The sequence below is a fragment of the Seriola aureovittata genome, chromosome 15 (genome assembly GCF_021018895.1).
Source record: "Seriola aureovittata isolate HTS-2021-v1 ecotype China chromosome 15, ASM2101889v1, whole genome shotgun sequence".
In the NCBI taxonomy this organism is placed as follows: Eukaryota; Metazoa; Chordata; class Actinopteri; order Carangiformes; family Carangidae; genus Seriola; species Seriola aureovittata.
This window is the reverse complement of record NC_079378.1, coordinates 8,225,839-8,248,486: the sequence shown is the minus strand read 5'-3', so window position 1 is coordinate 8,248,486 and position 22,648 is coordinate 8,225,839. Positions and strand designations below refer to the sequence as shown.

Below are 22,648 nucleotides of genomic sequence, written 5' to 3'. Positions count from 1 at the left end.
TGAAGTTACGTGCTCGGTTGAGGGCCAGTCTCGTATTAAAGCCGTCCTCCTTTTCTTTCTTCTCACATCTGAGTCTGTCCTCCAGAGAGTTAACTTTTGTCTGCCACTCAGCCTCGCTCTGGTGGATCTCAGTCTCCAAAGGTTTTTAATCTGGCCATGCACGCCATGGTTTCAGTCCTGGCACTGGTGATCACCTCATCCTTGTCCTGAGCGATGTTCTCCACCCTCCTCTCGCAGCTCCCCTGCAGAGCTGTGAGCTCAGCGACTGCCTTCTTCTCCCTGACAGTCAACAGACCCTCCCACGCTGCATTGAGCTGTGTGAGCTCCATCTCCTTGACCTGGTCACACTTTGCCTTGAACTGGTTTTTCCCTCAGATGTGCATCTGTAGAAACTAGTTTTAATACTGGATGTAGTGATAATTGGCTTGATTTGATCTTCACTAAATAGTATGAAGATAAACATCATGTAGTTTGAGTTGCAAATTAAGTGTACACTTGTTACATCCATTACAGGTTTTCAGTCTCTAAATGATACTGCAACAGGTCTTTCCTGAACACATGGGAGTAATATAGACTATAGACTGCACTGCAGCAACATGATCAATGCAAATGGCCACAACTCAGTGGTCAAGAGACTGATGCACAACTCATCCTTATCCAAATTGCAATGTCTGCACAAGCATCATGCAAACAGATATGTTATTGTATGATCACTTAATGAAATAATATAATAACTACAGGTTACAAATCAAAGACAAAACCTTCCTGTGAATATGAATTTGCAACATTTTGTCACTTCAGAGTAAACCTATAATCCCCCAGCGTACGTCATTCCTTAACATTGGCCTTGAATTTGGCAGAAAAATCCCATTATAGAAAATGAAAACAAACAGCAAAGTTCCCCACAATGACAGACATCAAGAGAAAGTGTGTGGTGATGTTATTTATGGATTTATAGCACAAATAAATAAGATTAAAGATGCAAACTAAAGCACTTAAGCAATGCGTTGATGAAAAAAGAACATTTTCACTTGGACATCTGACACAATACTATTTACTCAATGCCAAAGTAAACCTTACTCATTGATAACCCAGTCATGAAGGCAATAATGAACCAATCAATTATCGCTATTCAGTTCATAATGAAGTCAGTACGATCCAAATAAACAAACAAGCAGATTCTCTGGCTGTACATTTGGCATCCAGCCTCTCCCTTTTTGACAATGTAATGAGTGTAGTTGAGTAAAAGTTCACTCACATGACCCAGTGCATCTACTGCAGGTGAACATATTTATCATGTGCACCACTGTTAGACTAATCCAAGTTAAATGAAAAACAGCCTGTTCAAAAAAGGTAAACATGAATGGATACCATACTGTATATCTCAGGGGAAAAACAGTGATTGTCTCCAACACTAACCCTGAGAAAAGAAAAAAAAAAAAAAGAAAATAAGAAAGCCATCAATTTGCTATTCTGTAAATCAGTCAGGGTGTGAACTCAACCCCAAACTTAAAGAAACCCCTAATGCTAAGACACATGAGCACAATGATATCAAGTAAAACCTTAGTAACTCAAATCATAATAGTAAAAAATAAAGTTCAAGGCACATCAACAGTCTAGAGTACAAAATATAAAATCTTGAAATGGCAGAGCTCAAGCTTGTAATTGTATACTACATTTATGTTAACTACCATGATGACGCACTAGAAAACTATAAAAGGCAACTGTGTGTTGTTATCAGTAAAGGCAGTTTATGAACTTCGTAACAGAAACAGCAAGAAAATACTTTTTTTTTTTTTTTAAAGACCAGAAAAAAGCTCCAACACTGAATCTGACATTTATCTGGAGTGTCGCCTCTTGACAAGGTTCCTGCACACACCTGCTCTCAGACCTGGACTTTACCTTGAGTTGCAATGACTACTTTTATAAATTACTTTTATAACCAAGATCACAATGCTAATTTCACATTACATATCACTGATTAAGAGTGATCTTTAGCGTATATTTAGTACTCATAGCTACATTCAACAACAGCCTGCTAAACGTATAATCAGACATTTGGGCATTCGGGTTTGAGAAACACTTTGCTGGTTTGAAAGAAAATGGCCAAAATCTTCTATGTTTACAAAATCAGGATATTTAGCTTTTTAAAAATGTCCTCGGCCTGAGAAGGATAATTTACTTAATTATATCTTATGCAGGAACTTTGCCTAAAGCCGGTTTCTGAAAGAAAAAAAAACAAACACATTAACTTAATCCCTGCCTCAAAATGTTGTTAAGGCATTTATGTATAACTTTTCATTAAGGCTTGATTCTAAGCATCCCCTAAACCACACAAAAAACATCATCAAATAAAACCTCAGTCTACATCCATCCTGAGCACCATATCCTGAATCAGTGTTAGATATATGGCACACATGAATGTGTTCATTACATATGAAAGAAATATGGAAGGTGCTGTAGTGTGTCAGGTGGTACAAGCTAGTGTGGCAGCCTCTGCAGGAAGCCAAACTAGCGGCTGTTAGTTGTTGAGGATAGATTCAAAGTCTTTCCAAAGCACATAATCATGATGTAGGTGTGTGTCTGTTTGTTAGTTTCAGCCTGGTAAAAGTTAACCAAACGTGTCGAGAAAATACTGCATGACAACAGCTGCTGCCCTCCTTCCTCATCTTGCAGGACTAGCATCACACTTCTTCAAAGAAGGCCATCTGAGACATGTACGCAGAGTTTCGCTGCAAAACAAGACAAGTGTGAGCAGTTTGAGAGAGAGAGAGGCACAGGTGGCCGAAATCAGTGCAAAGAAATGTGCATTCATGGTGTGCTTAGAAAATTCAAAGACAAGAAATATGTATGCAGTTACATAACTATGTACCACTACTGATGCAGTTAGCATCTTCCATTACAACTGTGCTTCATATCTTTAAACTTTTGTCTTTATTTACAGGCCTACTGCACAGTCACTGCATCACTTAGCTAGGCTCACTATATACTGTCATTTTAGCCTACTCACAAATCCCATCATTTGGCAAGCATGAGGTGATTTGAAATTGCATGGGGTTTGTTACCCTTTATGTGCTAAAAGTTTTCAACACAAAGCAGTTAACTGTATATTAAAGTAAAGAGGAGCAGGATTTTTGTGCTCCAGTTATACAAGAACCGTTATGACAGGATTATTATTATGACAGGATATTCAACACCTTAGCGCTGTCAAAAATGTGCTGATAAAAAAAAAGAACTTTTTAAATTTTTTTTATTTCCATTTGAGAGGAATATTTTTAGCACTACAGTTCCCATTATGCTTTGGATAATCCAAATAGGAAGTCCAATGTTGCCAAGCAGTCAGCGATTCAACTGTGGTCTGTGCGTGAACCCATTATATGAAGCGGTACACGGAGGGAAAACTCTGAAAGCAGTATTGTTGGCTATAAGCTATAAGCTGACAGGTCATCAATTATAAATACAATTAGACATAAAGAGATGATCGGGTGATGTGATCATACGTACGTTGCTGTGAGGTATGTAGACAGGCTCCTGAACGTATCCCCTGGCCTCACCGTGGAGGCCGTAGAGGCCGGCCTGTTGCTGCTGCTCCTCAAGCTTCAGGGACTCGATCTCTGACTTAAGCTCCTTCAGCTGATCCTGCAGGTGTTTACTCTTCTCCATGTACTCAAGCCTGTATCAATGCATGGCAAGATATCATAAGGATGTAGAGCAAAACTGTCATTCAAAAGTGTTGTTGCAGGGGATTTAAACTCCAGCTCACCTCTCTCTCTCAATCTCCATAGACAGCCTTTTCATGTCTGAGTCCTTGAAGTCTAGGCGCGTAGATGCTGATTCATAGCCTAAGTCGGCTGCTTCAGGAGGAGCGGGTGGAGTAGAGTAAGCTGCTATGAGCTGGAAGACAGTTAAATAAGTAGATACACTCATAAAGGTAAAGCACATAACACTACCACATTACTATTTGTTGACACACAACAGCAATATGAAGTTTAACTTGATGCGCATAAACTGCGAGTAAATGCTCCAGTCATTTTTGACAGCTCTTACTCTCAGTGATGACACAAAGTAAAGCAAACTATTCCTGTCTTTATAAATCCACACCAAAATTAAAGACTTAAAAACATTTGTTATTCTCTTGTTCGGTGTAGTTGTAGTTCTCTGGCCAAACATTTCCTGTGGGGAAATGTTTTTCCTTCCTTTTCAAAAACATAACAGTTAGTGTGCTACAACCTGTTTGCTGCAAAGGGTACATACAAGGATAGATACAACAACATCCAACACGCATCTACGTAAAGCTGGTTTTATCCCAGTCTCGTAAAACCCACCACTTCTCTGGCAGTTAAAGAGATTGTGTGAACTGACAGACCAGATGGTTTGTTACACAGAACCATCTGGGCAGGCTCCGTTGGAAATTGTTTGGAAAAGGGCAGGCGTTTAAAAAAAAAAAAAAAAAACTTGGCACGTGATTGGATGAACCATCTGTCTATCACTGTCAATCAGGGGCTAACTTCAACCAATCACATTCTGCATCCTTACAATTTTGCCCCAGCGGAGCCAGTTGGTAAATCAAACACTTGCTGAAGCCGGTCGGGAGAACGAGCGAAAACATCTTTTCAATCGGGAAAAGCCTTCAGTGCCATTCTTTGCTCTTTTTTCTATTACGAAATAATGTCCAGTTCTGAGATGATTGATGGTATAGTGTCATCTACGGTAACACCTTTAGACCTGCCACTGTTGTTAATGAACAGTCACACACACGCCCATAGCTCAGGCCGCTGATTGGTCTGAACCGCTGTGGTTCGGCCATAAATGAAAAGATGATAAGACATTCTGGGAAAAATATGAAATCAATAACTGCAAGAGAAATAAATGATGCAGTTTGTGGAACAACAACAATAATCCTCTTTAAAAATAATAACTCTTGAAAGGCACTGAACATCACAGTGCAGTGCATTTTAAGTACCCAAGCTCATAAGTGACCTTTAAACACAGCAGGTTATCAGATGGCTTTGTATTTCACAGATATTCAATAATAACTTTCTGAGCAAAAAGAAGCTGCATCCATCCACAAAAAGGCACAACAAAGGCATCACAAAGAGCACACCAGCAGTATCATTGATCACCGTACAGGGTATGTTGTTTTGGTGATCTCCAGCAGCTTCTGTTTGGCTCTCCGCTCAGCGTCCTTTGCCTCCGTCAGGTCCTGTTTCAGGTGATCAGCCTCCTTCAACCTGGAACCACAGGTTTGGTTAAGTCAAGGCTTCTGGAAGACAGTAGTCGTGTTATTAATGTACGATTAGTAGTTGGGTTTTGACCTACACCTTGTAGGGCAACTGTGACATGGAGCTACAACAGAGAGGAGAGTCCTATTATTGCTACATTCTGGAAACACATTAACTATGGCAATAGTGAAAGATGCCAAACTAACCCTTGTTTCACTAAGATGTGGAAATGAAAGTTAATTGTGAATGAAACACATTCTATGTCTGTCTGACATTTTTGGGAGGTGTTCTCTTTGATTCAAAGGGGAAGCACTGTAACCTGCTCCTCATCGTTCCATGTGTGTAACAGTGTGAGGCTACATTAGTCGCTACTAGCATAGCACATGTTATGCTCTCAACAACGTTGCATTGTTGGTAATGACAGTGCCAGGTTTTGACAAGGAAGAACAATGTGTGGAATAAAAAAAGACCAATTTTGATCTTTTTGGACTTGATCGTGAGACTTTCAACGTTACAGGAGAACAGTCAACGCACTTACATGAACTTAAGAAACGAGGTTATACAGAGAAACGAGGTTACTTGGGTAATCAGGGAATGTGTTTAAGGGCATTGGAGTAACCTAGTTACTGTAAATCTGCTTATACATGCAGCAGGTCAGTCATCTGATTTCTCCCCTGCCACTGACTGTGGTAGTGACAGCAGACAGTGACTGTCTCTCTCCTGAGGTGCTGACTTTTTTTTTTTTTTTTTTTGCAGCGTGCGTGTCTGAGCTGAAGCTGCATGGTGCAGTGAGAAGACAGGCAGACAGAGCAGAGCTTTCCCTCACAACGTGAATGCGTCTGAATTTGACAAGTCATCAAATTTTCAGCATGGAGACCAATTTATTTAGAGCTCTAGAGGCTACTTTGTGTTCGTTTCAGTTTCAGTCGAACTTATTTTCAATACAAAAACACATTGCTCTTCATCCAGCCATTCCACTGTTACTTTCCCTGTCTGCAGTCTTTTGTCATGCACATGTGTACCTAGACAAAGCAGATTAGAAACCTGGTTATCTGTGTTCTCCTGGTGAAATCCACCTGGGGGACTCAGGCAAAAACCAGGTTCTCATTTACAAGTCTTTTAAGAGATCAAAGAGTATTCTTTTTATACCTATATCTGATTTACCCCTGGACATGGCTGATTATGGTTGAACCCCTGCAGTGATCAACTGTATTTCATGTATTCATTGCAGCATAAGTGGATGATGTAATTTAATTGAGGAAAAATCAAGAGAAAAATATAAAAATTAGCTGATTCCATACCTCCTCTCAGACTGCTCCACCAGCTTCACAGCCAGCTGCTCTGCCTCCCTCATCTTCTGCTCCATCAGCCTTTTCTCCTCCTTGGTCTTCATGGCGGTGACCTCTAACCTCTGTCTCTCCTGCTCAGCCTCTGCAGCCTTGTGGGCCAGAAGCTTGGCCTCCTCCTCAGCAATCTGGGCCTTCTCTGCCAGAAGGTCCGCTGTCTCCTCAGATCGCAGCTGGAGAAAATGCATTGCATTTTTACAAACTAGTATAAGATAAATGGTGGAACAGTTAAGGGATTAGCATGATGGTGGAATCTGGCTCTATAACGCAGACAACAGAATTTTAGTAGCGCAATGTTTTCTTGGGCCAATTTCTAGCACCATTTCTGTCATGAAATTAACGACAGAAATGTAAAGCTTGCTGTCAAAGCATGTTCACACAAAAAGGAAGATGAACCTCTCACCAGTGCCTCGTTGGCCAGTCGCGCCTCGTCCTGCAGCTGGAAAAGTCTCCGTTCCATCTCTTCTTTTGCTCGTTCTGCTTCCTCCCTCATCTGTTTTTCCCGTGCCAGGATTTGGCGCTCCATCTAGACCGAGGCCAAGAAACCCAATTAGAGTAAAAGTTTTGCAGTTTCCAAATGTATGCATAGAGCACATCCCATCGAATCTGTTATTCGCATTGCTGCAGCGGAGTTGAGAGAGCACTGACCTTCTTGCGGGCCTTCTCCTCTTTAGCTTGAGCCTTCATCTGCTGCACTTCGATGGAGTCCACCTTCCTCCTCCTCATGAATAGATCATGGTTACCGATGCACAACTGCAGGATCTAGACACAAACCAGCAATACCTTACTTCATATAACTTTCATTTAATTTTGTTATAATTGAACATTTACAAGGACAAACAGGTGAACCAACCAGTTTGTTGACACGCAGCTGGGATGAGTAGAACTTGAAAACATCTTTCTTCTTGTCCAGGGGTTTGATTGTGAACTGCAACATGGGAAAGTTAAACATTTCAGTTCCTCTGACCTGGTCATACAATTTGCTCAGCACTGTTTCGACACACAGTGCAGCTCTGACGGCTTTACAACAGAGAGAAACATAAAATGCAGACCGTAAACTGTCTGTGGAAAGAGACTGAGTCCATTACTAATTTACCTCCTTTTCACTATAAGAGATATTACGGATGTCGCTCCAAGGGAAGGACTTGTTCGGGTTGAGTTTGCTGTTGGGGCTGTAAATGTGAAGACCTTGAGCATCCACTCCCAGTAACAGGTCTGTGTCCCTCTTATTTTGCTGTCAATGTGATGTGAAAAACAAACGTAAACCAACGGGAGAGTCATTTTTTAGGTTGTATTTTTCATGATATCATGCAAAATGTACCTAAAGAACATCAAAACACAGTAATTCACACTCACAGTGATGGCAAAGTAGCTGACACCGTACATCTCAAGGTCCTGAGCAATCTTTAGGTATTCCATCTCAGCCTCATCCCTGTACAGACAATGTAAAATATAAAGAAGAGAAGGCAAATCAACCCATGATACTTCAGCTACAGAATCTAGGACTACACCTTTTGTAAGGGTGATAATTTCTCCGCTGGGTCAGTCCTACCTGGCGATGCCTCTGTGCTCTGCATACCAAGCTGTGATCTTCTCCTCCCACATGTCAGCTGTCATTTGATATTGCATCAGAACCTGGGATGCACACACAGGATCATAATATATACAAATATGCACACAGGCACACAAACATTGTCTAAATGCTGCAACATTAAAGCCCACAAAACAGACACTACAAGTGGATAACCTGCTAGAACTCGCTTTTTGTAAATGGTCGAATGTGTGTAGTACTGGATACTTACTCGTTTTGGCAGAAGCTCATCTTGTGCCAAGAAGCCTGGTTTGTGAAAGTTTGGGTCATAGTCCCCATACTGTGATTGAGATGAGTGACAGAGAGAAGAAAAGGAGAGAAAAAAAGAACAAAATTTGGGTGTTAATATTGAGCATTAGCAAAACTTAAAAGCATTTGCAGTCTGATTGAACACACAATATTTTTTTTGCACCATCATTTACATCCAAGCAAAATATTGTGACCACTCAAAGATGAAGCAAATAATATAAATTATCTCATTAAGACGTCTAGGTCTGAGATATATTAGATGATTGAACTGACTATAGTGTGTTGAGTGAGCCTAGAAGAATCCTGATCCATGGCTGCTCCACCTCACAACTTACAGGATTTAAAGAATCTGCTGCAAATGTCTTGGTTCCAGATACCAAGGGGAACCTTCAGAGGTCCTGTAGAGTCCGTGGATCAGAGCTGTTCAAGCAGCACGCAGACAACCAACGGCATGTAAAACAGGAGTTATCATAATGTTTTGGCTGATCAGTGATCTGCTCTGTGAGTAAGTTTATCCTGTGTCCACTCCTGAGAGCAAAACTCAGTACACAACAGACAGAGAATTATTCCTGTATTTGTTGGTCTCATGAGTGAACTTAAATGGACTTAATGTTTGGAGATACAGGCAGGACAAGCATCCTGCAGGTGCAGTAAAGGACCATTACCCCTCTTACCTTTGCTTGGACAGCATATGATGCCAGCAGAACAGATGCTTCAGGGGAGCAGAATATCTCTTCATCTAATATCTGTTTTTTCACCTAAACAAGAGTTTGAAGACATGTATGAAAATGTATTGACCCAAGTAAAAATGATTCATTCAGCTCTCTAAAACATGGAGATGAATTCTATCACCTATGTGCACAAAATAATACCATCACCAAAATCTCCAAGTGTTTGTACAAATAAGATCAGACCGAAGGTTATTTCACAAGAAATGTTATCGGCTAGGTTACCTGTAAGAAGAAGAGGTGCTGAGTTATTTCTTGGACCAGTTCCTCTTCTACTTTTTCTGGGAAGAATTTAGCCAGGAAATGAAACGTTATGGGAGAGTCCTTGGGAACCTCCTGGTCCAAGACCTTGGTGAAGAAATAAACAACAGAAAAAAGGACGTCAAAAGTGCACAATAATGTGTTCAATAGACTACACAATTTACACAATCAATTGATTATTCAAGTAATTTATCAAGCAAAATTGAAAAACATTAGCTCTTTCCAGCCTCTTAGATGTGAGAATTTGCCGTTTTATATCATTGTGAACTGAAAATCTTTTGGTATGGACTGTCTGTCAGACAAAACAAGCAATCTTACAATGCAAGCTTGGACTCTGGGAAATTGTGATGGGCCTTTTCTGCTATGTTCTGACATTGTTTAATTACAAAAATAATCCAGGGATTAACTGACTATGAATAATAATTGCTAGATGCAGCTCTATAATCCAGATTTACCTCACCTTTCAAATTTTGGGTAACGCATACAAATCATCTGCATTGTGCAAAAATGTTTTCACCACATGGTGTCTGAAATAACTTTCAAGTCATGCATTGTTTTGAATCCTCATTAGCCAGTTTGACCTCCACAAATTCACGCATCTACTCACCCGTTTCTCTGGTTTCAGCCAGGCGTAAGTGTCCTTTACTGTGTACCTGAGTCCAAAGAACCAGGTCTCCCTCAAACCAACAGTGCGACACACCAGGTCAAACAAGTCTTTTCCTTTCCACTTCACCTGAGAAAAGCAGTGGGCGACAAAGAGATCAGTCATATTTTATGTGCAGGAGATTTCAGGCTATCATTTAGTTTGCTGGTCCATGAATCAGAGATAGTTAATAAATGTGAGCCAATAAATGGTTATACGTGCAAATGCAAACATACATATGGCTATACATTGACCTGGACAAGGAAATGATCATCCATATTCTTCTATAAGAGATAGATCCTTCCAGGCTCAAAGTTTGCCTAAATAAATCCATACCTCACAGCTGAACTCCATTTCAGCATCCATGGTGATAACTTTGACTTTAAAAGTCTTCGGCTGTTTCTTCTTTAATCCTAGGATGGACATTTTGAGGGTGTTTCTTTCACAGAAACCTGTGGAAAGACAACAGAACTGCTTTCAGGATAAAACATGGCATTTTAAAATGATAAGATGGATGCACCTAGTAACTTAAGCGACACATTTGAATGAGATTTACAATTGTAAACATTTGGACAGACTCATGCCACAGTTCTGGCAGTTAAATGTTATTGGATCTTGGAAATCACCCTTCAGGCGACACGAATGTAATGTCTCCAGCGGTTTCACAGAGGAAATATCGGTCACTTCTTTGTTTAACACTGCGTGTATTTGAAATGTAGATGAGGCTCATTACCAGGGAGTAAATTTAGAAACTTCTGCCGTCCAACAAGGCTCAGGAGAGGCTGGGCTTTTTGTTGGGGGGGACACCAATGCTAAGCTAACTCCTATTGACTAAACAGCGTTAGCTTCTCAGCTATGCCACGAAAACGGACCAAAACAAGTTGTAGAAAGAGCGGAACTTTTGATTCTCCATGATGAAATTCACCGAACAACCGGGCTTCGTAGCTATTAAAGTTTTTATAGGTATAGAAACTGTTTAGCTAACGGTATCGGCGGCTACGTGTTTTAGCTAGTTAGCTTGCTGTTAAAAAGTCAGAACGACTTTCCAGGAGATTTTTGTTTTGACTCCCACTCTACAGGTGGGAACATGAATAGCAGCTTGGGATACAGCTGCTGCGCATGCGCATGAATTTGGAAGCCAGGAAGTATTGCGTTTAACACTGTGCAAAGGCGATTGAGGCAGATAGTGTGGTGAACGTGCACGCCGGAAGCAGGGACGGTTTGACTGTCTGTTATGAACAGTACACGAGGGTAGAAAAAGGACAGCAAAGAAGAAGAAGGAAAAAGCATAAATGTGTCATGGACATCCGTGTCCCTGACAGTCTGCACTGAGGAAATAACACACCACGAAACCACATACTCCTACAGCTTCCTGACTGCAGTGTCTGCAGCCAGTCTTTAATATTGTTCCACTGTATTTGTGAGCGACTTGGCGAACCTACTTGATATATAGGTTTGTGAAGAAATTGGCAGAGAAAACAACCACCGAGGCTACTGTAGGTAATTCTGTCACCACTATGTATAAATCAGTTTCTTTGAACTCGTGTAAATGTTAAGCAGTTGTAGCAGCAGGCAGAATACTTTTATAAACACAGGACAGGTCTATCTGTAGTCACTTTGTGTGAAGTTGCACTTGTTTTATATATATAGTCTTTGCATCTCTGTGTGGCCGTTTACGTCTCTTTGTTGTCGTTTGATTGACTTTCCAACAAGCAATATTAACAGTAACTTCATAAAGAGGCTCTGGTTTAGGGGCTCACTGACCCATTATGGCTCTGAGCCTGTGCGCACTAGGTCTGTTCAGTTATCTGTCTCCATCCATGGCTACACATGACATCACAAAACAAATCACTGTGAGGTCAAATCAAAACTAAAAAGTAAGGTGATCAGGGTGATAGAAGATGAAGAGTCACTGAGCTGTAATCTGTCATTTTCATTCACACAATCTGTAATGAATGTTCTGTCATCTGTCATTAATGTTATCACCTTACTCCATTGCCTCTGTTTCTTCTTCTTTGAACAGGCTTGATGATGTCAGCTGCCACTAACACTTTTGAAAGTGTGAAAGCAGTTATCTTATCAGCGCATAAGAGCACTACATCAACGGACAAGGTCAACTTCTACAACTCCTGGGCAGAGAATTATGATCAGGTGAGATAACTGAAGCAACACTTTATATCAGCAAACACATTGGAAGTATTTTTGATTTAGATTTTGTAGTTCTGTTTAGTCAATATGTAGAACAGATACTTTAATAATACGATTAAATCAACCCTGTCTGGCTGAAAAACAATGTTAAGAGAAAGAATGCTGTCCAAAATATATATATTATGATGTAGCTCTGTATCTGTGTGTTTTAATAAAATGAAAAATGTCTTCTGTTTTCTGATAGTAAGATCAGTTATAAATATATATATTAATAATTAATAGATATGTTCAGATACGTGTTCATGTTTACCTTCATCTTATGTACTAAAAGCCACAGTTCTTTCTTAAAACTTGTTTGAATAGGATGTCACTGTTTTGGACTACCGTGCACCAAGTCTTGCAGCGAACAGCATCTCCTCCCATTTCAGTGGTTCCCGGGAAGCAGCTGTTGTGTTGGATGTGGCCTGTGGTACAGGACTGGTGGCCAAACAGGTAAACTCTTGACTCTTTGACACTGGAAATATATGATTTAATATTTGAAAAGCCTTTGTTTTTTTTTTTTAATGCCTCTGTGTCTTTTCATAGTGACAAGAATAATAAAAATATTATTTTCTGTAAAGTATGACTTCTGTGTTGACATCTGGCTTGTTCCAGTTTATAAACTGAAGTATTTACAGTGAATGCCTCAAACCTTTTTAAGATTCTTTCTGTGATTTTTTAACTGTTTGGATCAAAACTTACTTCAGACCTGTCTTTCCTTTGTCCTACGATTTAGAACAGCACTGAATGTGTCGCTATCAGTTTTTCAGTTTCCATGTTCAACTGATTTATCCAGTATGAATGATTATCAACCAGTCTCTGTTGTACAGATGAAGAGGCTTGGATTCGGACATTTTGTGGGTGTGGATGGAAGCGAGGCTATGCTGGAGTTGGCCAGAGACAGCGGGTTGTACCAGGACCTAAAGCTGTCCATGCTGGGAGAGGAGACACTTCCTGTCCAGTGGGGTAATTCAGTGATTCATTATTTCACATGGGTCATTGGTCATTGTGATTCAGCAGGTCATCATCAGGTGGTTTTATTCAGTGTTTGTGTGTCTTTGTTCTTATTATTTTCTGCCTGCTGCTGTTTCTGATTTAGTACATGTTTATGTCACAATCACGTTTCAATCGTCGTTGATGAAAGTTTTGGTTGTTCTATTGTTAAGTCTGTCTGTGAACAACTTTTAAAAACTCTCTATATATTATGGTAATAGAATATTTTGAATTGTTAGTATTATTATAGGTAGCAGTAATTTTAGAAATTAGATTTGGAACTATGATTATCTTCCTTTGAATTGAATTGAAACTTCTCTCCTCCTGCAGCAGATTCGTTTGATGTGGTTGTAATTGTTGGAGCTCTGAGTGTTGGTCAGGTCCCGGCCGCTGTGGTTAGAGAGCTGTGCAAATCCACTAAACCAGGTGAGAATTTTGTTTTTGTTTCGATGCCGTATCGACTGCACTTCCGATCTTCGGTTGTGAGTCGGTATCTCCTCACTGTGATCAGGTCATCAGGTGAGTTTTAATCACTCTACAACACCACTGCACTGTTACCTGTATCCACTAGGTGGCTACATTTGCATGACAACCAGAAGCAACCGTGACAACCTGGAATACAAAGGCGCCCTGGAGCGTGAGCTGAAGCAGATGGAGGAAGAGGGGCTTTGGAGTTGTGTAGAGGTCACTGAGGTGGAAGACTGGGAGAGGGCCGTGTCAGAGCAGGAGGACGGCTACATATCTGGTGCTGTGTATCTTTATAAGAAGCTACAACTATAGCACTGTGCCCGACAGTGTAGATGTGACTTCACACCAGCCAAGGTACAAAACAAAAAATACAAAATATTCAGAAACCTCACATTACTCCTCACAAAGAAAGTGCATTTTTTCACATTGTCAATATTTTATAGACCCAAAGCTGAAGACGTGAAACTGCTTTCACAGATAATTTAAAATAAATTGAAGACTTGAAATTTTCATGACCAAACAGTATCCATGTTGCATGCATAAGCATGTTGCAGTAAAATTAGTATCTGGAAAATGTGCTTGGTGTACTGCTCCTGAACCTCTTCAGATTTCTATCCTGCAGATATGCAGTAACGTCGTCCTAATAGAAACTGAGAACCGTGTAATAAATGAACTGTAAATTTAACCTATGTCTGTTTACTGTGTCTGTAGTGCATTAATATCTGCTGCATGCGAATCAAACAAACAGGCTAGTTAATGAGTATGAACAACAATTATGTACTTTGTACCTCAAATTTATTCCAGAGTGTTGAACGAATTTTTGTTGAGAGATCCACAATGAGGGAGACATGAATGTATGTTCCATCAATTTGTTGTTGAAATGTTTTACAAAATGTCGCCACCAATGGACAAATGTACCAATCTCATGCTAGTCAGTCCACTAGATGTTGAAATATTTCAGTCTGGACCAAAGTGGCTGACGGATCAACATTGGATAATGTATGACACACAGATCATTTTCAAGGGCAGCCTCATTTTCAGGTAGTCTAGTTATGAGACATGATTAGACTTTATTGATGGAAATTTACAGCAACACAGAAACCGGCTTAGAGGTAAGATAAACAGAAATAACTTTGAATAGAATAAATAAAAAATAAGTTATGAAGGAAATTGGAGAGAAGATATTCACAAACCATATACAAACTAATAAATTACAGCTAATTCGGCCATGATGTATGAACTAATATATATACATATATGTGTGTGTGTATTATATAAGTATAGGTATAGAGGTGTAAGAATAAAAATACACACATATGTTGTACTATATAACATTTATTGACAGTAACACACACATCATACGGTGATAATACGATAAACATTAGTGGAGTGTAGTCTGAAGCTGCGGAGGCTGGAAGGGATAAAGGAGAGGTATACGTCTCAAAGCTTGCTAGAGGGGGAATAGAAACCTGACTAGTTGGTCAACAGTTTTTGCCCTAGAGGACCCTAAACAGTTTAGAGTTGCGAAACCTGTTGTAGGTCATGAGATTAAAATCTTACAACTCGGCCAACAAAAGGTCCCTAAGCTCATCTGAAGAGCTGGTATCGACTCTCCTTTATTGGCTGCTCCTGCTGGAGTATAGCCTCACCTTCAACTGATGAGAAATTTTAAGTATATAATATTTCAATCACAGGCCCTGAAGGTAATTAGAGGTCTCAACAGGCAGAATCCAAATTATTTCATTAGAATACTTGAGACAAATGTAAGAAGTTGTTATTTTCCCTTGGGAAATTGCCTCTGCTGCTTTTTGATTTGTTAACTTGCTGGATCAATTATTTCTGCTTTGCTTTTATCTTTATTATGCTTTGTTTACATGAATGGTTTTATGTATTACTGTTTTTTCCCCCTTTGGTTGGTATTATGATTTTGTTTGACATTTTTGTTGTATTTTATCCTGAACTGTTGTTATTCTGAACTACTTAATTTAGTCCTGTTGATTTTATCCAGAGTATTTTAATTTACTTTAACTTGCCAAATATTTTTGCTGTTTTTTCCCCCCGTTTCTTTTTGGTAACTGACATCTTTTCAGAACGACTAATAACTTAAAGGTGTTGTTTGCAACCCGGTGCATTTTTTGGCTTTGGCCCTCAGCATCCAGGCATGATAGATATGACCTGAGGGTTTGGGAGACTCTCCTCCTCCAGAGCTCTCCCCCTCATATGTTTGGAATCCGGTCTTACTTGTCTGTTTAGGAAACTAGCAGACTAAAAGGTTCTCAATATTACCTGCATTCTTACCTGTAAACATATAAACATACTGTTTGAAGTGTACTGGACATGCACAAACCTGAATTTCTCAATCGATGCATTAAATGCATTGATTTTTGAGCTTTCATGGACTTTCACAGCTAGGACAATATGGCAGCAGGAGGTGAACGAGCATGAAATGTGATATGGGAAATGAGGTCAAAGAAATCTGATTGGAAGAGAAGCCATGATTATTCATGACACAGTCCTTATTTAAGGAAAACCCCAAGGACCCTTCTTCCATATTAGACTGGATAACCTATGACTCTGTGGACAGCTGTCCCCAAAGGAGTTTAATGTCTGTACTTAGGGCAGAATTTTAGGAGATTTTTGTCACTTATTATTTTACACGTTTTTTTCACCATTTTGAGCAATCACAGTAGAAAGGAAAGCGTCTGAAGTCGTAAGTCCTCTTTTTACTCTGCTTAACAAACCAACATTAGTGTGTATGCGCGGTGTATTGGTGGTTGAATGAGAAAATTAATTGATTCTTATTGTGCCTGAGACATGGTGATTTTTGTATCTGAATGAGTGAACTGACTCGATAAATAGATGTAATTTGATAAGGAGTAACGTAAATACTGAAAACAGCTTGCTTTGATCCTGATCCAACATTTGAGAGATAAGAGTTCAGTTTACAATATTAAATGCATTTTACCAGATAGAGAAAACTTATTTAAATAGCTCCCTAGTGGAAAACTAAGGAGGAAAGGAAATTAGCTGCAAAACCGGTCCAACTGAAGCTTATTTTTGGAAGCAGAGTATACTGGGTTGAACATATTTCTTAGGTTGTACAGTAGAGTAAATGACCATTTATTTTGTTTATTCATTTTCTAAAAGAAAATACAAGGTATTTGGTCCACTGCAGTTTTTATCACTAGTGTAGGTGATGGTAATTTATTGTAGGCTACTTGTAAATATAGTAGGAGGTTTATGTAGGGCGTATTCTTGGTATGCTCTGATTAAATCATTTCACAACTGACTAAGCATACTTCAGCAACAACATCACCTGGAACATAGATCCTCCTCCATGATACCTTCAGCAAGAGATTGTCACGTTTGAGGGGTAAGGCCGGACACAAAATGCAGCCAACACATTGGGGTGAGTGCAAAAATGTTTATTAACAAAAGAACTTACAAAACTGGTGAAACACGGTGATCACAGGAACCAGAAGCACGAGGAAGACGAGGTCTAAACTGGTAACTCGAGACAAACGCAGCAGCAGACGCCGAAGACATTTACAAGAGATAACAACAGACGAACCGACCCAGACAAAGGGAGCACGGAGACTACACAGACACAGACGCAGGGGTGATTGACCACAGGTGAAACATTAGGGCGGGGCAGACAATCACCAAGGAGGGAAGTATAGGAAGTACAAACATCGAGACACACAAGGAAACCAACTACAGAATAAAACAGGAGGTGACAAAATCCAAACATAAATTCAAACATAAAATGTCTGCCATGGCAAACCATGACAGAGATGTCCCTCACAGTACTGGTACACCTTGTATTGCTTCCCATCAGGCCGCCCACTCTTCGTCTTTGTCCCACCTTGAATCCCTTGGACTCCTCCACTTCTTCCTGATCTTTTCGCACCTAGGAGTTTTGCCAGGTACTTTAGGTGGGTTTGGGTGAACTTCACCTTCTCTTTTCCTTGTTATCTTCTGTCCTTCGACTGGCACGATGCCTGGCACAAGGTCTCAATGTACTCCCTCAGGCGGTCATGGATTGTTTTGAGTCTTGAGGTTTCCTCTGCTCCGTTACAAAGCGGTCAGCTGCCATGTTTTAGATTATTGTGGACATCGCTTTGATATAACTGCCTACATCCAGCTTACTCCTTAAACATGTTTCCCTCTGTGTTGCGCACTCCTGGAATGTGAGCACCTCAACTTGAGACCTGTTTTTGCAGGCTGCACACTCCAGGTTTAATGGAAGCCATCTAGGCTCATAAATCAAGTCTGTCTTCTAGTGTCCTTGAGAGTGTCTTATGATGTTAGATGATGTTAGACCTCAAGGATACACACAATATTTTTCAGTTAGTAAAACTAAATGTAAAAAAAACCTTTTTGTTTACAAGAAAACTGCAGAGTTAAAGGGGTGTATTCAGTTTATTCAGGATTGAATATATGGATGGGGTGTGGCATGAAAAAATCCAATTCCCTCTTCCCTTTATCCCAAATGTATTTGTCTTGGATAGATTCAGATTTTTCTCAGGGGTGGTTTTGAAGAAACAGCTCTGAGGTCTTTAACGTCATCTGTATTCCTCAGGAGACAAAGGAATGCTAATTGTGAGCAGCCAGCATACTTATGCTTCATCGGATATTCAGCTGATTTTTGTTCCCTTATCTCAGCAGAAGGAGGGAGCGATGGCATTGACGCAAAGAACATTTGAAACTGTAAAAGGAGTGGTTGCATCTGTTCGCGGTACGGCTACAGTTGGCGAAAAAATGGCTTTCTATGACACCTGGGCAGGGAACTATGATCAGGTGACTCCTTGAATTCCTCTATACATCCTGTGAACCATGACCATTTTATGTTGTGTGCATCGTGAGAGACTGTTTTATGAACCACTGTGCTCTGTGGTTGAATAGGACGTGGCAGTTCTGGACTACCACGCAGCAAGTCAAGCAGCAAGCGTCATCTCCTCCTATTTCAGTGGTGACCGTGAAGCAGCTGTTGTACTGGACGTGGCTTGTGGCACAGGACTGGTGGCAAAGCAGGTTAGGTGACAGAAAAGACACAACACAATTTTGGTTTGTCAAGTGCTGATGAAATAGATGGAATAAACAGCATAGAAAATAATAAAGAAATCATGCTCTGTTTGGCCATTTTGTCTAATGATGACATCTTTGTTGAATGCGTCTACAACTCCTTTATTTAGGTCTGATCCAAAACAAACTTCTTTGATTTTTCTGAATGTCTTATGTGAAACCGTTGGGATTTAACTTTTCTCTCATCAGTATCCAAGCTTCATCAGTTTGACCTCAGTGACCTGTATTTAATCAAATGTGTGTGTTTTACAGATGAAACTCGATGGTTTTGGACATTTTGTGGGCATTGATGGAAGCAAGGCTATGCTGGACGTGGCCCAAGAGAAAGAGTTGTACCAAGACCTCAAACAATGCATTTTGGGAGAACAGCTGCTACCTGCCAAAACAGGTTGTGTAATAATGTCAAAAACGTAGAGTGCATGTTTTACTGCTTTAAATATCCCCAACAAATGAATCACCATGCATAGTGTAAATTAGCTAAGAGTTACCACCCAACTGCAGCTCTACTGAGCTTTCAAACTTCTTTAAAACTGGCAAATTTACTGTTTGGTCTCGGTTCTTACATCAGTTTTCAGCAAACAAGCTCTGATAAACAAAATGTATGATTCCTCTCCAGTACCTGCCTCTCAGATAAAGTTGGTACAATCAATGATGGTCAAATTTTGAGCAGTTTTTGGAGCAAACCGAAACAAACCTAAAAACAAAATTAACATGACCAAAAACATGACTCATATGAATGATCGTGTTGCTATGTGTCAGCAGGGATGAGTACATTGGTGCTTCTTTGCTATTATCTATAATAACATATTAAGGCAATAATATGTCAGGGCTGTGGATTTGGCAGCTTGCTCCTCATCCCCATAAAAAGATGACCAAAAAACACATAAATAAATAAAATGCAGCTGTAACAAAAAGAAGGTGGTGGTTGATTTGAAAAGAGATACGTTTGTGTTGTTAAATTATTTTGTTCACCCACTCTTCACCACCTCTTCGCTTCCTTCTGCAGGATCATTTGATTTGGTTGTGATCTGTGGGGCACTGAGTGTGGATCACGTTCCTTTACGTGTAGTCAGAGAGTTGTGCAGCGCCTGCAAACCAGGTAAAATATTGCAGTGGGGGCTTCAATTCACATTGCATGAAAAACCATGATGAATGTTTTACCACATGCCAAAGTGGGCAAGCTGTATTTTTTAATTTTTTGTAGGTGTTATCGAACCAGTATGACACTGCTGTTAACTCAGCATCACTGCTACACTGTCACCTGTTCCCACTAGGTGGCTACGTTTGTATGACGTGCAGACATGGCCATGACAATCTGCCATACAAAGCTGCCCTGGAGCGTGAGCTGAAGCAAATGGAGGAAGAGGGGCTCTGGAGCTGTGTAGCTGTCACTGAGGTGGAAAACTGGGCAAGAGAAGTGTCGGGGGCGGAGGGCAGCTACATATCTGGTTCTGTTTACCTCTACAAGAAACTGTAGCACCACACAGATGTGACATCATGTGCTACAATAAAACACGCAAGGTGACTTTTTTTTGACATTGTTGTTGATAATGTTGAGCCTGTCACATTGTGACAATTGTGCTTCCCCGTCTGTGAAGTTCAAGAGGAAAATAGCATTATGCAGTGTGTGATACAGCATTTAAAAAACCCAATTTACTGTTTGTATGTGAAAATGTGTGAAATACAATTATCACATAAAATGCCTTTTGCTGTATACTGTAATTTAATTTTACCCATGTGAGTTATTAAAAGTATGGCATCCTGTAATGATCTGAGATCTGATCTGTTTGTGCTCTTGTGAATCGTTGTTATAGACAATCAATCTGTTGCTTCAAGTCTTCAGTATTTCACTGTTACATAAGACTGAAAAAGCAACCAACAAGTTTTTTTTAAAAACATCTTTAGGTATAATTTATTAAACGTTTAACGCTCAGAAACTCATCTAATCTGTTTCACCGGGACTGTGTGGGTGTGGGGTAATCAGATTTGATTGACAGTGACAGTATCAAATCCAACAACTGTCATCAAATCCTGATTCAAACGTTCTAGGGATCAGGAATCAGGGGCTCAGGAAACAAGGTTCAGCACATCAGTATGGGGACTGCATCCTCGTGAGACCAACCTGAACAGCCTCTCTCAAAACGCCCTCTCCTGCCGTCTCCTTCAAAGGCTACAATAGACCCTGTGCAGTGAGGGGCTGGTTTGTATTGTACCTTGTTTCCCTCCCTCGTTGGTTATGTGCATAACCTCTTGTTCCTTTTTGCTCGGTACACTCGGTACGACACATCAGAATGGGGACTTAGCAACCTGCTCTGAAGTGCCCCTGCAGATAGACTGAAAAAAAAAACTGATCCAGCTTTGGCACAGCAGTAATAGTGATGTCAAGGCACCACAAGAGGATTAGCGACAAGGGATATTTCTTCAGTTCCCACGTGGTAGGCAGAAACAGCTGACAGGTAAACTTTTATGGTGGAAAAAGAAAGACCTTTATCCAGTAATTCCTTAAGAAATGTCAAACTATCCGACGCAGAGCTTTGGAACGGAAAAATTGTCCTTTTCTCATCCCAAGCATCATATATACACCAGTGAAGCGTATACAACCCCTGTGGGGGTTTCGCTCTGGCACTGTGTATAGTGTCAATAACATTGGCAGGCAAACCTGTGACCATCAGTTTCTTCCTTTCGGGGGTCAAGCCCACAGATCCCAGATTTTTGGATGTGAGTGCCAGATTTGCCCATGAGCCTGATACACAGGGAGGCACCAGGGTCTCCCGTTGACACCACTCTGCACGAGTCGAGCCTTCTTTGGCCACAAGGAGAGATCAGAATCATGGTTCTCTCTAAACGAACATGCTCCAGTGCGGCCTGGATCAATGCAACTGGAGGAAACGAGCACGAGTCCACAGCCACTGATGGGCCACAGTGTGAAGTTCTGTAATACCAGCACCACTTTTCCACTGTTGACCATCAAAACATAAATAAAACAGCCATTTAGGTAATCGATCACGATAATCAAGTCCATGTAAAACCCAACAATTAAATACACAAAAACAAATGCAATACAGCCATATGCTGTTGTAGAAGGATCATTTTAGATTCAAATAGCTTCTTTGACCAGTGTCGACACATCTAACCCGACGGGCACACTCTCATCCAATAGTCAGAAGATTATAGGACTGTATACATTTTCCTCTGAGGTGAACAGAGCAACGGGGGCCCTGCCAAATGTTCCCATATCTGTTCCAGTTTATCCGGGTGCAGTCTCCACTTTCTCGACATGGCACTTTGAGGCACTTGGCTGCACAAATCGATTAAAGCCGGGATGGTACTGTCTGTTTCAGTTGGAAGATATCCAACACAGTAGATGAATAAAAAGTAACACTTAAAGAGAGGCAAATTTTTTAATGTTTGTTTATTGCAGGGGTGTATTTATTTCATTTCACTTCAAAAAGCCATAGCCATAGTCTTTATAATTACAATACCTGCTTATCAGTTTCAGCTCAATGTGCCACGGTTTGTACGAGACAACAGGAAGAAGGACCCATATGCAGACTTCTTAGCAAACTGTTGCTTTTTTAAACTTGGCCTTGGCTGATGCGCTGTGCGTACACATACCATTGCTGCCGCTACAGGTTGCTGCCTGCCTTGGTCATACTTGGCCCTGCCCCATGCACTGTGCGTATGCACAGACTGCCGCGACAGGCCGCTGCCTGTCTTGGCTGTACTTGGCCTTGGCCCCACAGGGAGCGTATGCACAGTGCATGGGTCAGGACCAAAGCCAAGTGGCTGCTTCCGCTTTCACTGGCCTCTGCAACTGGCAGAAGCCACAGTGCCAGTGTGCATGGGCGATGCCAAGTATGGCAAAGGAAGGCAGG

The 22,648-nt window shown here is 40.6% G+C and overlaps 3 protein-coding genes across 11 annotated transcripts; 2 read left to right on the top strand and 1 right to left on the bottom strand.

Annotated features, from left to right (window-relative positions):
- Positions 1–930: 930 nt before the first annotated feature.
- Positions 931–11,088, bottom strand: nf2b (NF2, moesin-ezrin-radixin like (MERLIN) tumor suppressor b). Its single transcript, XM_056396939.1, has 17 exons — positions 10,774–11,088; positions 10,377–10,492; positions 10,005–10,130; positions 9,362–9,484; positions 9,083–9,166; positions 8,371–8,439; positions 8,121–8,203; positions 7,925–8,000; positions 7,665–7,802; positions 7,422–7,496; positions 7,217–7,330; positions 6,972–7,094; positions 6,524–6,741; positions 5,129–5,231; positions 3,764–3,894; positions 3,505–3,673; positions 931–2,732 (listed from the first exon to the last, which is right to left on the bottom strand). The coding sequence occupies exons 2-17, from the start codon at positions 10,464–10,466 to the stop codon at positions 2,685–2,687; spliced, it is 1,770 nt and encodes a 589-aa protein (XP_056252914.1). The 5' UTR covers positions 10,467–10,492; positions 10,774–11,088; the 3' UTR covers positions 931–2,684.
- A 115-nt stretch (positions 11,089–11,203) lies between these two features.
- LOC130182215 (methyltransferase-like protein 27) lies at positions 11,204–14,373 on the top strand. Of its 3 annotated transcripts, none has more exons than XM_056396945.1 (6): positions 11,204–11,540; positions 12,064–12,191; positions 12,552–12,680; positions 13,058–13,193; positions 13,554–13,646; positions 13,792–14,373. In XM_056396945.1, exons 2-6 carry the CDS (start codon positions 12,069–12,071, stop codon positions 13,998–14,000), a joined length of 690 nt encoding a protein of 229 aa, XP_056252920.1. In that variant the 5' UTR covers positions 11,204–11,540; positions 12,064–12,068; the 3' UTR covers positions 14,001–14,373. The 3 variants fall into 3 exon arrangements, with proteins under 3 accessions (XP_056252920.1, XP_056252918.1, XP_056252917.1); XM_056396943.1 differs by having other exon boundaries at positions 11,209–11,536; positions 13,551–13,646; XM_056396942.1 differs by having other exon boundaries at positions 11,209–11,540; positions 13,551–13,646.
- Positions 14,374–16,231: 1,858 nt separating this feature from the next.
- LOC130182216 (methyltransferase-like protein 27) lies at positions 16,232–20,540 on the top strand. 7 transcript variants are annotated; one of them, XM_056396948.1, is made up of 8 exons: positions 16,232–16,398; positions 16,983–17,061; positions 17,161–17,321; positions 18,354–18,488; positions 18,594–18,722; positions 19,026–19,161; positions 19,780–19,872; positions 20,048–20,540. In XM_056396948.1, the coding sequence occupies exons 4-8, from the start codon at positions 18,369–18,371 to the stop codon at positions 20,248–20,250; spliced, it is 681 nt and encodes a 226-aa protein (XP_056252923.1). In that variant the 5' UTR covers positions 16,232–16,398; positions 16,983–17,061; positions 17,161–17,321; positions 18,354–18,368; the 3' UTR covers positions 20,251–20,540. The 7 variants fall into 7 exon arrangements, with proteins under 7 accessions (XP_056252923.1, XP_056252922.1, XP_056252921.1 ...); XM_056396947.1 differs by having other exon boundaries at positions 17,161–17,623; positions 18,357–18,488; XM_056396946.1 differs by having other exon boundaries at positions 17,161–17,623.
- Positions 20,541–22,648: the final 2,108 nt, after the last annotated feature.

Excerpts from the sequence above, each read along its gene's own strand:
- nf2b (XM_056396939.1), bottom strand. The coding sequence starts at position 10,466 with ATGTCCATCCTAGGATTAAAGAAGAAACAGCCGAAGACTTTTAAAGTC. Across the intron at positions 3,895-5,128 it reads TCACCAAAACAACATACCCT|CTCATAGCAGCTTACTCTAC; the intron begins GTACGGTGATCA and ends ACTGTCTTCCAG. Across the intron at positions 3,674-3,763 it reads ATGGAGATTGAGAGAGAGAG|GCTTGAGTACATGGAGAAGA; the intron begins GTGAGCTGGAGT and ends GCATTGATACAG.
- LOC130182216 (XM_056396952.1), top strand. The coding sequence starts at position 18,369 with ATGGCATTGACGCAAAGAACATTTGAAACTGTAAAAGGAGTGGTTGCA. Across the intron at positions 18,489-18,593 it reads GGGCAGGGAACTATGATCAG|GACGTGGCAGTTCTGGACTA; the intron begins GTGACTCCTTGA and ends GTGGTTGAATAG. Across the intron at positions 18,723-19,025 it reads CAGGACTGGTGGCAAAGCAG|ATGAAACTCGATGGTTTTGG; the intron begins GTTAGGTGACAG and ends TGTGTTTTACAG.
- LOC130182215 (XM_056396943.1), top strand. The coding sequence starts at position 12,069 with ATGATGTCAGCTGCCACTAACACTTTTGAAAGTGTGAAAGCAGTTATC. Across the intron at positions 12,192-12,551 it reads GGGCAGAGAATTATGATCAG|GATGTCACTGTTTTGGACTA; the intron begins GTGAGATAACTG and ends TTGTTTGAATAG. Across the intron at positions 13,194-13,550 it reads GACACTTCCTGTCCAGTGGG|CAGATTCGTTTGATGTGGTT; the intron begins GTAATTCAGTGA and ends CTCCTCCTGCAG.